We start from the raw sequence: 15,889 nt of genomic DNA on the forward strand, positions 1-15,889 counted from the left end.
TTAATGGAAATAACTATTATTTATCTTTCTAATTCATAAGCTGAGGAACTTGCAGAATTTTAAGCAAAATTTATGACTCTATTGGCTTCAGAGGGACATAAGCATGTACTTCGAGAATATTTTGCATACAGAATTTTTTTTTTTATTCTGAATTAAGGGGCCTAAAAACTGATCTCCAGTTCACTGTTTTGTAGATATTTAGGGACTTTTATTGTTTCCTCATTCTTATTTAGTATAGATAGCAACTTGATCACATGATGTAATTGCTATGCTCACCTGTCTTTGATGCTTTGGAACATCAGTGCACTTCACTTATCTCTTATGACAACCCCTATTTCTCCACGTTTGCAGCTATAATTGCCAATGCACTACACACACTTTAGCTAAATCCCTTTAATCCTGCAGGTTTCATACCTTTCAGGGAAGTCAATGCACGTTAAGTTATTTCCCAAGTGTTTCTTACCTTGTCTTTATTAATATGTCTGTTCAGGACCTTCTTTATGACTTCAGAATTGTTCAAGCTCCTTTTCTTTATTGTTGAATTAACAAAAAAATTTTAAATTAATTTTGTATCTCTGCCTATTTTTCATCTTAATTAGTTGTAAAAATGCATCTCATGCTGCTTTAATAGAAACTGTTAGCTTGAAGGTTTTTCAACTGCCTAATTTAAAAAAAATCCATTTTTGCTAAAGCACAAGTTATACTGCATGGGCTAACTGTTTTCCCCATATATGTATAAAAATAAGTGAACACCCACAGTGATAGCAAAATCAGGTTATGTCTTAACTATGCATATATTCCTGTAAATTAATGGTTAATGATTCTGTTCCTGAAAAAAAAAGGAAGCAAAAGATATTTAGTAGTTTATAAGGCTGGGATCTCAGTGTTGCTAGATCAAAAATTAAGCAGTTTGAAAACAAAGAGATGTCTTTTGGTTTTCCCTCTGAATTAACTTTATTTCAGACAGATTGCCTCTTCTCAGACACAACATGTTGAGGCAAGATTAGGATTTAGGAGTTGGCTGGTTTTGCTTAATCTTTAAGCTAGCTTTTACTCACTTGGTTGGGTTTTTTTTTTTTTGCTGTCCTAAGTTTTCCCCTTTAAGTTTTAACTGAGTCAGTATAGGGTTTTTTTGTTGCTACTTTCCTTCCTTCACTTCTCTCACAGTCAGGGTACATGTGTGTTTTTTTATCTCAGCTCCCATTTACTCCTTTGAACCTTCACATGTGTCTTCTAAGATTACCACTGATGTCCTAAAACAGCAGTACTTCCTGGCATTGCCTCCCAGTTAGTCTCACTTACTGTAATTTCCCCATATCCCTGATTTCTTTTCTTAATTGTTAATGTCTTATTACATCATTGTATTCCCCAAACCCATCCTTTGTACAACCAGGCTCAAATACCTCTGGGTGACTTTCCAAACACTTCTTTCATGCCCTGTATTGATTTTCTCTCCTCTATTGCTGCAGAAAAAAATGTTCTGTACCACCTTACAAACACTCTTGTGTGCTGTAAACAGCCTGTCTCACATTTTGGCTTATTTAGGAGAATGTGAGGAGCTAGCAATTTTCTGACAATATCTGTGCTCCCTTGTGCCAGGTACATGAATGCGCTAGATGCTGGAATCACACAATTCTCTGAAAACCTGAAGTTCAAGGAGATTTTAAGGACTCCAGAGCAGCTTAAAAAAACTGTGCAAGATCCAAACCGGAAAAGCAATGGTAAGGGGTGGCTGAGGGTGCACTCTCCCCTGCAGGTAAGTTGATTTTCCCAGGAAATCAGACACACCCCTCAGTTACATTTTAGGAATAGTCTTTCCACAGAAATGGTGGATAAACACAGGTACATCATTTCACATGGATTCAAACTTAAAATGGCATGAAGTTCCTAGATTCCTCTCTCCATCCCCATAAAATATGGGGGAATATCCTGGTTCCAGAGAGCTTTTGGGGTGAATTGTCCCATCTAGGCACAAGCTCCATTTTGTGACAGATTCAGAAATCCGGGAACCACAACTCCTCCTAAGAAGGGCCTTAGATACTACAAGAATGCTTAGCTCTCTACCATTCCTGTGTTTGCAGCCCTGGTACATATATGGGCCTCATATGTGCCATTAAGGAGCACTTCTTCTGGAAGCAATGCATCTAAACTAGAAAAATGGATGAGGAAATACCTTGTCTTCCCCTAAGACTAAGCACCTGGCATCAGCAGGCCAAGTGAGCGCGAGAGTAATAAGTAAGCCAATGAAACTATTACCTGAATGCCATTTAGCTTAGAAATGTTCATATTCAGTAGTCCATATTGCATCAGAACTGCCAATGGTTATTTGAGTGAGATAATGGTAGTGCTGTGATGCAACCAGACAGAAAATGGTGCAGGCTTTGAGGCAGCTTTTACCACTTTCCCTCAAATATCGCAGTCTTGCTGCAGAGAGGCTGTAGTTCCGTGCCTGGGTCCCAGCACAGCGCAGGTAATGTGCCTTAGCCCAGCATTGCTCTACTGCCTGCTGCTCAAGCATGGGGGAGCAGGCAAATGTCCTCTTCTTGTCTGTACCTTTCACCAATCCCTCTCCATTTTTGCCCAATCTATAGTGATCATCATGTGTGGTTCTCCAGCTGACGTCAGCACAGACCTAGGGACGGGGGAAGTGGATAAGGACATTGTTATCATCCTGATAGATCTCTTCAAGTAAAGTATCACCTTTGCTTTTTCTCTTTTCTCTGCAGTTTGCTGAAGGATAGAGGTAACGGAAATAGTCTGAGTGGAACTGTTTTGTTGAAGAAATGCTCTCTCACAAAATGTTTTCCATTGCCGTCTTTCCTCATGTCTTGCCATTTAAGCTACTTAGTATTTAATTCATGGCACATCCTCTACAACATCTTCTTTAGTTCATGTAATATTTTTCTAAGGCAGTGACAGAGCAGGTAGGGTTAATGTCATCCTGTGGACTACCCAGTACAGGAAGCCATGCAAGAACCACAGAGTCCAAAGTTGGAATGGTCATGAGCTGTTCATATGAGATATTGTACATTTTTCATACACACTGTCCAACCAGACAATTATGTAAATGTGGCTTTCAGTATATTTTTCTAGGCTCCGTTTATTCCATTTTAAAATGATTTACGAGTGGTACAACTGTCTCTTCCACTTTATAACTCTTCCACTTTATAACCATCTCTTCAACATCTTTATAACTACATAAATCTAACTTTTCAGAGATGTTTCTTAGTATAAAACCTAAGTTTTCTGTTGTTCAATTTCATCTTTATATTACTAATTACAAAATCTTTATAGATGAGGCCTGATATAAACTGGCCTTATACATGGTAGCCTGAAAAGCTTTGTCTGTATATGAGGACCGAGGGCTGATCTCTGGCCCTAAGCCTAAGTGACACAGCACAGCTCACATCCATATGGCTAAGCGTAGATGCCCAAACTGCCTTTTGGGTATGGCTCCAGTCACCGTAGCAAGTCACAATCTGGGAGAAAGCTAGTTGGCCAAGACCAAAACCATTCCCAGGACTGTGCTGGCAGCTTAATGGTATGGATGATCACGGGGCAAATGTATGTGCCCATGTCTCGATCTTACTTATTTCACTGTTGATGTAGCAAAAGAATCCATGAACTTCCAGGGCCTGTGGGAGTTCCCAGCCCTCACATCTAAAGCTGACCTTGCCAGGGCAGGGCTGAGGCACTTTGGATTAATGTCTTCGGTCATTTAACCTTTGGGTCCAAACTGGAGCCTGTGGTTCTAGTTCTAACAGGATCTTCTCTGTCCTGTACTCTTTCAGGTTCACCATATATATTTTTCAGAAGTGCCTCTAAGAGCTTTAGACTTTCCACCATTTTGTCCAGGCACTAGGAATTCCCAGTTGCTTTTCCTGAGGCAACTGGCCACAATTCCTGTTTCTTTGCAAATGCACAATGGGAATTATGTACATGAGTGCTTTTACTTACTGGTGTTGCATGTATAATTGTCGCCTCACAATAGGTGAGGCCCATTAGGGGTTTCTCTGCTGTGATATGCATCCTTCTGATATACCCAGCTGCCTCAGCCCATTTTATCTGCTGCCCTCCTTAAATTTGCTACATACCCCTGATTTTGCTGAATATCTCAAATCACGTTCTTCTTCTTAAAACAGAAACAAAATACAGACACATGTGTTTGATCCAAACTCAAGTTGTAGGAGAAGACAGTAGGCAATTTCCCATGCTTCTCCAGGAGTCAAGTCCCTCAGACAAAGTGACTGATTTAAATTTTCTTCAGCTCTGAGCCCTCTTGCAGCCAGGACACAAACACAGTGTTTAAGCCTCCCTCAGGGGAGGTGGGATGCTGTAGGATTATCCAGCCTGGTGGAGTCTAATGAAGCTTCTTTTTCACCTGGCTAGTTCAGTCCAAGCCTAAATGAAAAGCACTTTAAAGTTCTTCAGGGTGAAAAGTGCAATGTAAAAAGGTTCAGGGAAAGGCAGGAACAGGGCTCTGGTGTCAGGATCCCATCTGATGGCCATGGAGCAGACCCTGTGGTCTCTAAAAATGCTTAATACAGTACTGACTGAAAAAATAAAAGGATGATCAAACACAAATAATGAGAGAAGGCTCATACAATTATTTTTTTTTATCAGTGTAGCTATAGCAATGACAGATGCTGCCACTTGACACTAATATCTATTACTAAATTCCTCTGTAACATGTGAATGCAGTGGTTGCCAGTCTGCGAAGCACTTCCAGATGGCCTGTCAGGGTGATGAAACCTAAGATACCTGAAAGCTACAACCTTTTCTGCTTGTTTTAGCATAGTTTTCAAGTTCACATAGTTTCCTGTGATTTTCCTAGCTCACTGAATTAAAGAAATAAATCAATAAGCTGCTCTCTGCACCTCTCCAATTGTTTCATGCCCTCCTGTTAAATGCTTTTAGTGCAAATCCTGCTGTGATCAATTCTAGCAATTCTAGCAAAAGTAGAGGAACATGCAAAAGAGTGCAGAAACATGCACAATAACATGAAGAAACTACAGATTCTGTGCACTACTGTGGATTCCAAGAGACTCAGTTTTAATAAATATAAACTCCTGCTTGAAAGAAGAGGAAATAAACAGGACAGAAACCAAACAGTTACAATAATAGCAATAATTCACTGCAAACTTTGAGTTTCAAATTGCCATATCTCTTTGATATTACCTTTTAATGTAGCTAAGCACAGAAGCTGGCATCAGGGAATGAAAAACATGAAGAGTTTTGTCCATGATGAAATTTTATTTTTAGAACTACTGTTTTCACCTGTTAAATAACAGTGCCGCTGGGGACAGGAGAGTGATTCAGTCATGGTTACCACTGCCCCCGTTGCTGATTGTTCATGGGGTTCTTGTGCTTTGCTTTGCAGTAACACGTACTTTAGGAACAACAGCTCAGTCCATTACATGCAGAATGTACTTGTCCTGACTCTGCCACCAGATAATTACAGCTTGAATACCATGAAGACTGAGGATGCCATCCTGGTAACCACACTGTTTTATATCTGATTATTGCATTCAGTTAATTCATGTTCATGCACTAGGAAATGAAAACTAAAAATGCAGCTGTAATCATCCCCCATCATGCTTCTATGCTGATATTTTCTTATGTTATCGTGGGATGACATTTTATCCTGTTGTAATGATGTAAAAATATTGTGTCATAAGGCAAATATGCAGGCTGTTATATTCCTGCTTTGTGAAGTTCAACTCAAACTTTTAATTTGGTCTGCAAGTGTGATGTTCATGGGGCGTGAGGGAGAGTTATAGATACATGGCCTTCTGACTCCACATCTGAGTGACTGACAATCTTACATGTAGCTGCAAGGCATCACTGAAGGACGACCTATAGGTGTAATTGAGACGTGAGCATGGAAAGTTCAGAACTAACAATCGTTGACTGATTTTTGTGTGCAGATATATGTAAGTGGTGGCAACCATTGCCGTTTCTGTCCAGGGGCTTTCCAGTTAAACTTCAAAAACAAGAACTTTTTTTTTTTTCTGTAGGAAATACATATTTTTTTAATTTCCTGAAAAGCAGAAACTATGCAAACCCTGCATCTGCTTAGTGAAACTGATACTCCTGCCGTCTGCCCAGGAATCAGGCTAAACATGTAGACTTCCTCCCAGGATTTGTGGCTTTGAGCTCCAGCTCTCCAGCAGGCAGCCTGAAGCTTCTGGCTGGATTTACAGGGCTTCCAGATCCCCCAGCCTAGGCTCAAGGCTTTTTGGGTGCCAGCTCTATAGCAGGCTGCTGGAAATTCTGGCACAGCTCCTTGCCCCTGAGCTGTGGCCATCTGGAAGCCCAGACTTGCTGGCATCACACCAGCTTACCTGCACAGAAAGTCTAATCCAAAGCCAGGGGCTTTGGGTCTCACTAAGCAGACCTGCCCAGAACCTACAATGTAGCATTTCTTGAATCCTCTGCGCCACGATCAGCATGCTAGAACTTTACATTGGCCTCTTACAAGTTTTCACCACATCCCTGTCTTCATACACCAAAAATATATTTTGTTTATCTTTACTTTTCCAAGGGAGGACACTGATGTGGCATTGCCCATCTACTCACTCAGTGTTCAGCAGATTCTGGTCTTCCATGCTGGAGTTTTTGCCAGATGGAAACCACCAAAGATACTGTAGCTTTAAGGCAGAAACATGAACTCTCAAATTGCCATTTTCCTTTTTCTTCTGTTCTAGATGGAAGATGACTTTTTTGTTGGCTATTTTAATGCTGTCTTACTGTTTGGACATATTCTGAAGAAATTTATCTTCTCCCAGATCCCAGTGTCACCCCTCAGTTTCATCAATGAATTCCGAAATACCACTTTTGAAGGTAAAAAAAAGGACAGTCCTGTGCAGGGTTCACTAAATTGATGAGGGGAAAGAGATTTGGTTTTAAGCACTCTTAAAAGAAGTAACTTCTACATTAAACAAATCCAAGCCCTTCAATAAGTTTTATTCCCACTCTTTTTTCTTTTTCTACCATTTTTTCCAAGGATGTTATCTTCAGTATTAGCAGAAGCACTACATAGCAGTCATGCAGAATCACCTCAGTGCATGCAACACAGAAGACGTAGAAAGTCAAAATGACGATCATTTGAAACATTGCAATTAGCAAGACTGTTTGAGGACCAGGCTCCATTCTGGGCTGTTGTGTCTTTCCTGCTGCTTTGAAGTACAAAGCACATTTAAAGAATATTGCTACCTAAGGAGGGGTGGGGGAAGGAGGAGAGACAGAGCTTCCCAGCCAGCAGAGATGGAGGACAGGGACGAGGATCTGAAGCTGGTGTCATTCTTTTGACAAAGAGCTGAGTTCTTTATAGGGAGATGATTTGGAGAATGAGAAAGGGGCTAGAAGAGTGAAGCATACAGGTGGGTTTCAGAGTCCATGCTTCCTCCAGAGGCAACTTGGCATTCAGGTTGTTAGTTTGTGACAGTGGCGTTTCTAAGCTTTCCCCCAAAGGTCCAGTCTTTACTTGAGTCCAGTATGTATAAAATATGATTGATGTTCAAAATGACTCTGAAGTCCACTTAGCTAAGCTTTAATGAAGTAGTTTCAACCTTTTTCCAGTTTACAAAGCCATCGTAGGCCTGGGTGCCTGCAGGGTGAGTGTAAGCCAGCTGGCAATGGGTTGGCTCTTCTTAGTCAACTTTCTTGTTCTTCTCACAGGTTGTCTAGCACCAGTGGGCTTTTGTAGGCCACGGGCTTAAAATCACAGAATTCATTCTTCTCATTAGGAGAAGACAAAGGCAAGACTTACACAAGAAGTGACAACATTACCTCTCTGGGAGCAAAGTCCCAGCTGTCACTTCACATCAGAGATCTGTACCAAAATGATGACTCAAAGCTTTGTGTTTATGTCCCATCTGCTTTCAGCAAACACATGTGTAGAAGTTTCCTGGGTTTTCCTAATATAGTGTAACAGGTTTTGGGCTTAGCTTTGCTTTAACCGTGGTATTCCAAACCTAGCAAAATATAGTTTACAGTAAACTCATCTCTTCAGTTTCACTCTAAATTTGAAAGGTAAGTTGCACAAACTTTTTTACTTATTCAAAACAAATCTTGCACTCACATTAGTGATGGGCTTAGTTTTAAAAAAAAAGTCCTGAAAGTGGCAGGTGTTGAACCACCTTCATTCTTTCTTGTGCTGGAGGCTGGTAGAGTAGGGAGTTCATACCATAATTACTTTGATATTAAGAAGGTAGACCATGAAAAACTTAGCATCAGTTTCTGAGGTGAAAAGGAAGAAGGTTAATGCCCAACCTAAAATAATGATGATGCTGAACTTTAGGAAAAATAAAATTAGTCATCAGCAACAGCAGCAAAAGAGCAATCTGAAGCTGATCAAAAAGACTCTCCGGAAAAAATGAAGGTGAGACTTTCAGGAGTGGTGGGTATTGGCTAAGCTTGTGCTCTTGTTGAAATGACTAACTTCTTAATGAGAGCAAAGTCAAGCCATGCTGAGGGACTTAGGAAGTTCCACCTTAAAATCCTTGGAATGTGCTACATAGGCAAATTCTCAATCTGCACGTTTGTTGACATACAGAGGCAGGAGCTTAAAGGGAAAAAGAACCCGGTTAAAACAGTATAATTAGAGCCAAGCAGGTAGCTCTCAAAAGAGTAAGGGCAATAAAAGTATCCCTATATTTCCTTTCTTGCTGATAGATTCAAACTGCAGGTGGAAACAGGCAATTTCCCTTCTCACTTCTAAAATGGTCCCTTCAAGGGAGGTTTCTCTGACATTCTTCGTATGCTGAAGAAACCTGACAAATATATTTTTCTATAGCTAGAGGGAGACTTTCCTCTTCAGTGCAGTCAGTTCAACACCTTTTATTGGGTTTTGCAGAGAAAATGTAGTGTGCTATTAAGGGAGAAGTAGTGCCACACTAAGCTGATAGGTATTCTAGCATGTACATGAAGAAGAAAAACATCCCAAGCATGAGAAATCCTTTTATTTATCCCATCCTTCCTGCCACTATTTGTGTTTCCGAGAACACAAGCCCTCTGACTAATTCCTTGTGTCTACAGGTGTACTGGGTCCTGTGACTCTAGATGAATTTGGGGACATTGATACCAATTTGACTCTGCTGTACACGTCACAGACTGCAAATCATGTACGTATGTCCAGGGAGCAACTGTTCAGCCTTATATATGAAAGGAGAAACAAAATGCCCTGTACTATTGCATAAGAATGATGAAAATAACTACACCAGAAGTGGTGGCATACCAAGGCATGCCGTGCATGCCAAGAGGGGCTCGTGAGAGGCATGCTGGAGACTGACAGGATTGATGTCATCTGGTGATTCAGTAAGTGAAGTGCAGCTGGTATTTTGTGGGACTGAAACATTTCTTTTCAGAGAGAGGGGAGGAATGAGGAAGAATATGGCAGCCAAGCATATGGCTATGCCGAGATATGCACCACTGTAGCAAAAAGACCAAGAAGTACTTTGAGTTTGGGCAATACATTTATTAAGGGTAGTTTGAAGCAAGGGACAAAAGAGGGAGAGCACAGCTGCTGACTGCATTTCTTCCCTCCTACACCCATAGTTCAGAACTCTTCTGTATTTCAACACTCAAAAGAATGAGACTCGCGCAATGACTACCAGTCCGGATTTTGTCTGGAAGAACAACAAGCTTCCCAGTGATACTCCAGGCTCTGGTGAGATGCCCATTAAACCTACCTCTTCTTCGAAGACAGGTCACACAGTCCTAAGATCCACCTGCTGTGCGATCCAGCATGCAACCTTCACATTGCCCCCAGCCAGTGACACCAGGAGCTGGGGGCAGAACAGCATCTTTCCTTCCTCTGCCCCAGCCTGCCATGTTCTCTGCATCCAGCCCAATTCTAAACCTGCATTTCTGTTTAGGCACTACTAAGTCTTTCATGGACTCCATACTGTACCAGTGATTGTGGAGAATACCATGGCGTGTTTGGGAAGAGGTGACCCCCAAACATAAAACCTTCACTAGAAGATGGTGGTGGTGTGAATCGTTTGAAAGAATGTTCAGGAAAGACAGCAGAATTAAGGTTATGATGAGTTATCTGACTCTGCATTTCTGTATTACTGATGCAGCACGGTGGCTTCTGCTTGCCCCTTTCTCCTTGTTGTAGGGAGCTGGGGAGACAACAGAGCACTGTGCAGGTTCAGGGTACTTCTCTGGAGGGGTCTCTTAGATGAGCTGGCTCCTTACAGAAAAACGATGGGAAACTAGGTTATTGCACTATCTCCACTCAAACTTTAAATCTGAAATCCCAGAAGTCACCACCTCCTTTTCTTTTGAGATCTTGGTGACTCCTGGATAGAACAGTTGAATCCCCTTGTAATTCAGCATAGCAGAGTAGAGCCTTGGCAGCCTGAGAAGACTGGGATTGTTTCCCCAGGTAGAGTGCTGTCACATGGTGATTGGCAATGGAAAGGTATATTCTTCAGGGTATGATATGCAGGATAAAGATTATTGCAGTGGCAGTGGTTGCAAGGTTTAGTGCACAGTGGGTTAGTTTTCACCTGACTCATTCCCATCAGTGAGTGTCCAAAGGTGTCACTGTTAAAGGTCCAGCCTCCATTAGCTTGCTGTACTGCTTACCTCCACTAGCGAATATTGCAATGCAAACCAATAACTGGAGGAACAAACACCATCTGATAACTAAAAGTCTATTCACAGTAAGATGGTACATGGATTCAAACACTTTTATTCCTCAGTAAAGTAAATCAGATGGATTCAAATTAGGGCTTGCTGCTTGGCCCCAGCCTTCTCAGTGTTTCTCCAGTCCCATTCTCATTCATCCCTTTGTCCCCACAACATGCTGTGCTGTCAGAGGATCTCTGTATCTTTAAAACATTCCCCTGAGTTCATCCTTGTTTGAAGCTGCTGTACAAAGGCAAAAGAAAAATGTTTGGGAATTGCAGAAAACCAGTGACTACAAACTAGCAGCTTAACATTCAGCACTCAACAAAGGCCTGACTTTGTAGCCAAGCTACTCTAAATCAAAGTAAAACCACCTTCCACAGGCACTTGATTATTTTGTTTTCACATTTCTAAAAAATAAACCTTCCTTCAGTGTGATTCTAAACAAATATATTCCCCCAAAGGGCAACTTTTTATGGCCAAAGTTTAAGTAAATTTAAGTACAGCCAAAGCCAGTCAAAACTTTCCAACCAGAACTATGTTTCTTCCTCCAGGGAGGTGAACAAACACAGCAACCAGAGCCCTGCTCCTTCCTAAGCTGTAACTGAGAACAGCTGATGCAGTTCTGCTACCCTCCTTCCTCCTGGCATCCCTTAAAAAAAGGTGCTTCATCCACATTTTGCCATTATTCAGAAAGTTTGAACCCCTGCTCTAAACGTGGATAAGGTCAGCCTTCAAATACACAAAGGTTTCTGGTTCCAGAGGACCTGGAAGCAGTTAATTTGTGATGCACTCTCCCTTTGTGTGTTGTAATACCGAGTGCCAGGAGGTGGTAGCAAAGCCTCAGGAACGGGAAATTGCTGTCCCACAGAGTTTCCATGGGCAGCTTCGACCTGCTGATTGTCAAGCTGCAAACCCCTATTCACAAAGTTTAAGTTTTAGAGAATTCGTAGGAAATGGCTTTGCACATCCTTGTGTATATGTCGTTTTATCGTGGTAACTCAGTGTCCTTCCTTGGTGGAGGGAAACAGTAGTACTGACAGTTCAATGGAGAGCATCAGACTAACACTAAGTTACTCGGAGGCGCTGCGACTGATGCTGGGATGAACACGCAGAAAAAAGGTGGGGAGATGTGATACACAGAACAAAAAATCAAAGCCAGAGAGCTGGGTCCAAAATCCAGGTTCCTAAACTGAATTCTATGTTAGATGCAGACACTTACACTGGTATGTTCAAAATCCCTGCCCAGCTGGTGTTTGATTCTGGAGCTAGTGTGTGTCTTGTTGCTTTTTAATTTATTGATTTTGACACTTTATCATTTTCCTGTGTGCCTTTATTTCTGTTTCTAGGCACATGCAGATGTGCATTAGCCTCAGTAAAGCTGACTAGTGCAGCTCTTTTACTGTCCGTAACCAACATGGCAGTCTGCAAAACTAGATTCTCCTCTGCCATCTTTGCCTGGAAGACTTGCTCAGTAGGGTAGGTACACTCTAGATGTGTGACCACCAGACAAAGCTCTGCCCTAATGGCTTGTTGCTCTTCAAAGGAAGTTGGTGGCCACAATTTTCCTTCCCAGTACCCCTGAGCTCCAAGAACTGACCCAAGATAGGCTTCAGTTCACCTTTCCACATTAAGACAATAAAAATTACAACCTTAAATAATCAGTTCCCAACCTTGCCAGTTCTGCCTGCCTGCTCAGGACTAGGACCCTCATGTGATTTTGGGTCTAAGTCCTCAGATGCCTGAACAACTTCGTTTTCAAATTGTTTGGCACCTGGCAGCTTCCAAGGACACTAATCTGGCAGTGCTGCACCAGATTAACTTCCCTCTATAGCATACAAATTCCATATAGTCCGCTCAGTACCACTTGTCATCCCAATGCAGCATACAAATGTGTTCAGGAATGAGTCCACAGTCTCCAAAGCTCTGTCTACAACAACTACAGAATCACTTTAAACAACTGGGGCGATAAGGAGCGAACCCAGGTGCAAAATTTTGGAAAGTTTGTGTATGTTAAAAGCTGTACCATGATCTTCATCTTGACCTCTTCTTGGATAACAAGTTCTTGTGAGAAAAGCCTTTCAAATCCACAAGTGGCTGTACTCTGTATCAGCTGAAATTCTGGGTGGAAGCTGTGGTCTTCAGGTGTATCCCATCCTGAAGCAAATTATATCAGTAAAGACTCTGAGTGACAAAGGTATGGGTACTTGTGGTAAATTCACTGTCAAAGGGACCTGTCTTTCACACTGGGTGGGTATCCAGCAGAACTGGAAAGGAAAAGACATAGGTTATAAAGCCTGAATCAGAAAGTCATCAGTGAGTATTGTGTTTAATGGTAAAAAACATAGGGACCAAACCTTTGTTCCCCAGTTCAGAGAAAGCCTTATCCAAATAAGTCAATGAAGAGCCCATTTTGCATTAAGGCCTGGGTATGCTGGGGGAAAACAATGTTTCCTGCCTGCCAGTGACTCTGATTTCAAATGGTCAACTGGTTACCCCATCTACATCCCTATCCCACAAAGAGTTGTACCCAAGGTTTGCCTCCGCTATCTTAAGTAGTTACTGAAAGGAGAAATTTGGCTACTTCATTTTTTAAAATGTGGTTACTAAGAAAAGTCAGCTTTATTCCTGGACTATCCCAGTTTGTTTTTAAAGAGGAGAACACCTGGAAACTCTGCGGCTGAGCTGATGTGAGATTTAGTGCTGTTTAATGCACCTCCCACCTGGGTGTCCCTACAGAGTGCCCACGCCTCAGGTGGGGATGTAAGACTGCACTGCTCCAGGTCATGCTTCAACCCGCAGTGAAAGAGGCAGGCATATGTCATCTCTAGGCAGTGCCGGACTTTACCAAAGCCTGTCAATTTGGATGTGACCAAAGAATATCCCTGCTCAGCTACTGTGACTTGCACATGTGTGGGTGAGGGTAATTTCTTAAATACAGTATTGTTTTTCAGTGTCCTTTGTCAAGTTGTTTATTTTTCAATTTTTCTTCTCTGCAGGCCCACACATCTTGACCATTGCTGTCTTTACACTCACGGGAATTGTGATTCTGGTTTTGATCATCTCTTTGATGATTCTAAGGTACCAACCCCTTTGGCCCTCTGTTTGTCCTTGAACAGTTTTCCTCTTAGGGCCTTTGATCTCTGCTGAAGAGCCATTCATTAGCTTACCTTACATAACTGGGTGATTGCCCTCAGTATGAACTCTTTAGTATATGCCAAGTAGTGTTTGCATCCATAGTGTTGTTATGTCAGGTTAATAATCAAGGTAGACGATGCAGCAAAGCTCAGAGTTTTTGCATCTGCTAAAAAGCTCTGATTCCTGTACATACTCAGAAACATACGTTACAGAACAATCTTCAGACTTTTTCCACTTACTGCCCATCCTTACCTTACTTAGGGTTCACTTAAGTTTCTTTAACCTATCAGTGACATAAAAGTTCAATCTAGAAGGAGGTATTTGTCTTGAGTCACTGTAGGAATCGAAACACCATGAGGTTTTGGTGTTTTCATTGCATGGATCCATCCATCCCCGGCTCAGTCCAACTCCTCACATACAGACTTTTCTAACAGCTATAATTTCATACACAGTTCAGCTTTATCGTGATAGAAAAAGGAGAAATCAGTGATGTCTCCTTTGCTGGAAGAAATGCCACCCCATTTCCAAAGTATATGATTTTCTTTCATATTTAAAAAAATTGTCTTTACTGTGCATCTGTTTTCAGTAGCTCAGCATCCCTCTTTGCTATATATCTGAGAACTTCAGAAAAAGTGAGAAAATCAGGTCTTAAGAAAACTTGATTAGAAACAGATACTACTGGGTCTCTTATTTTGAGTGGACCAGTCTGCCTTGCTAACTAAAGCTTTTCACAAGGGAAAAATCAAAGATGAAGGTATACAACTCTTACACATCCAGTTGTACTCAGCAAATGGAAGAGCTAATCATTGCCACATCTAAGCACTAACATATAAACAGACATGTAAAGTTTGTAATGGCTACGAAAATTGATAAAAATCTGTCTGGAGACAGTTTGGACTTGTAAAATGTTCTGTACTCTTCCATATTTGCAGATGCATAAAATCTAAAGATTCTGTTTAGATGATTAGATTATTATTGTATACATATCACTGTAATATTCCCAAGCATCAAATATAGAATAGATGCCTGAGGATTTTTTAGAATAAAGCTTGCCCTTTTAGTGTTGAAATAATAGCAAACTTCTCAACTATAATTGCTACTGAAGAGTGTTCCCTAACAAGCAAAGGAGAACAGAGACTGAGCTATGAAAATGAACAAAATGCCTCATTATTCCTTCTTCATCTCTCAAGTTTCTAGGACGCTTGAACTATCCCACACCTCCCTGTGTAGTTCTGACCGCTAAGTAAACAACCAAAGTCCTGAAAAACACATAACTAAATATTAGACCAAGTAGATTTTCATTCAGTTTGATATGTACTTAATCACCAGCTGATACCAGTTTCAATTGCAGTACATCCTGGTGATACAGCTTACAAGACTGAACTGAGAAAAACAGTTCTTGCCACAAGAACTCCCTTTTCTTATACATGTGTGAGCTAAAATATGTTGGAAAAGGGAATATTTGTATTATTAGCCAATACCATGGGTTCTCCCATTTGGAGCATTTGCCAGCAGTCATCAGGGTGTTGGGATTCCCCTGCAGTCCCTCCAGTCAGTCCTGTGGTTTTTTTAATAGAGGAAGGACTTGCACGGCTAAGTGGGTAGTTTGATAAGTGCTAGTCTTCTTGCAGCTTTTCTCTAAGAGAAGACAGAGTCTGCTCTGAAATTCTGCAAGGGAGGCAGCAGTTTCCTTCTCCCCTGAGGGAGAGGGCTCTTCCCTCTGTCATTTTTTACAAAATGTGCAGAATACAAGGGACATGCACAAAAAGGCATCTCATCTCAACACTCTTGCTACCTCTTCTCCTCACATTGTATTCACACCAGCTCTTACCATCCAGTGTTGATGCCAGGATTTCCTTTGGGTTGCATTTGTTTGTGGGACCTCACTTCAGAGTACATTCAGTAACACAGAGGAGAAGACTATATAAAATCCAGACAGCCCTGTGTGCTTTAAATTGTTCTGACCTCCCTTGAGACACTGGCAATTGCCTAGCAGTTGTTCTGCTAAATCTGTTCTGTTGTTCTGCTACGTCTATGGAATTGAATGAGAATTTAGGCTTTCCCAAAGCTAGAGGAATTAGAGCAGCCTCAAACTGGGAAACTGTACAAGAGT

The 15,889-nt window shown here is 41.4% G+C and overlaps 1 protein-coding gene across 2 annotated transcripts in view; it reads left to right on the forward strand.

Annotated features, from left to right (window-relative positions):
• Window positions 1–15,889, forward strand: part of GUCY2C (guanylate cyclase 2C) — a 49,978-nt gene that overhangs the window by 9,881 nt on the left and 24,208 nt on the right. For both annotated transcript variants that reach the window (XR_003921705.1, XM_030003104.1), the window contains exons 6-12: window positions 1,600–1,721; window positions 2,592–2,688; window positions 5,381–5,495; window positions 6,708–6,843; window positions 9,040–9,125; window positions 9,559–9,670; window positions 13,638–13,719. Coding sequence is in view for 1 of the 2 variants with exons in the window: in XM_030003104.1 (XP_029858964.1) it covers window positions 1,600–1,721; window positions 2,592–2,688; window positions 5,381–5,495; window positions 6,708–6,843; window positions 9,040–9,125; window positions 9,559–9,670; window positions 13,638–13,719 (750 nt within the window). In the remaining variant the exon portion in view is untranslated. The remainder of the gene's footprint in view (window positions 1–1,599; window positions 1,722–2,591; window positions 2,689–5,380; window positions 5,496–6,707; window positions 6,844–9,039; window positions 9,126–9,558; window positions 9,671–13,637; window positions 13,720–15,889) is intronic.

The sequence above is a fragment of the Aquila chrysaetos genome, chromosome 26, assembly GCF_900496995.4.
Source record: "Aquila chrysaetos chrysaetos chromosome 26, bAquChr1.4, whole genome shotgun sequence".
In the NCBI taxonomy this organism is placed as follows: Eukaryota; Metazoa; Chordata; class Aves; order Accipitriformes; family Accipitridae; genus Aquila; species Aquila chrysaetos.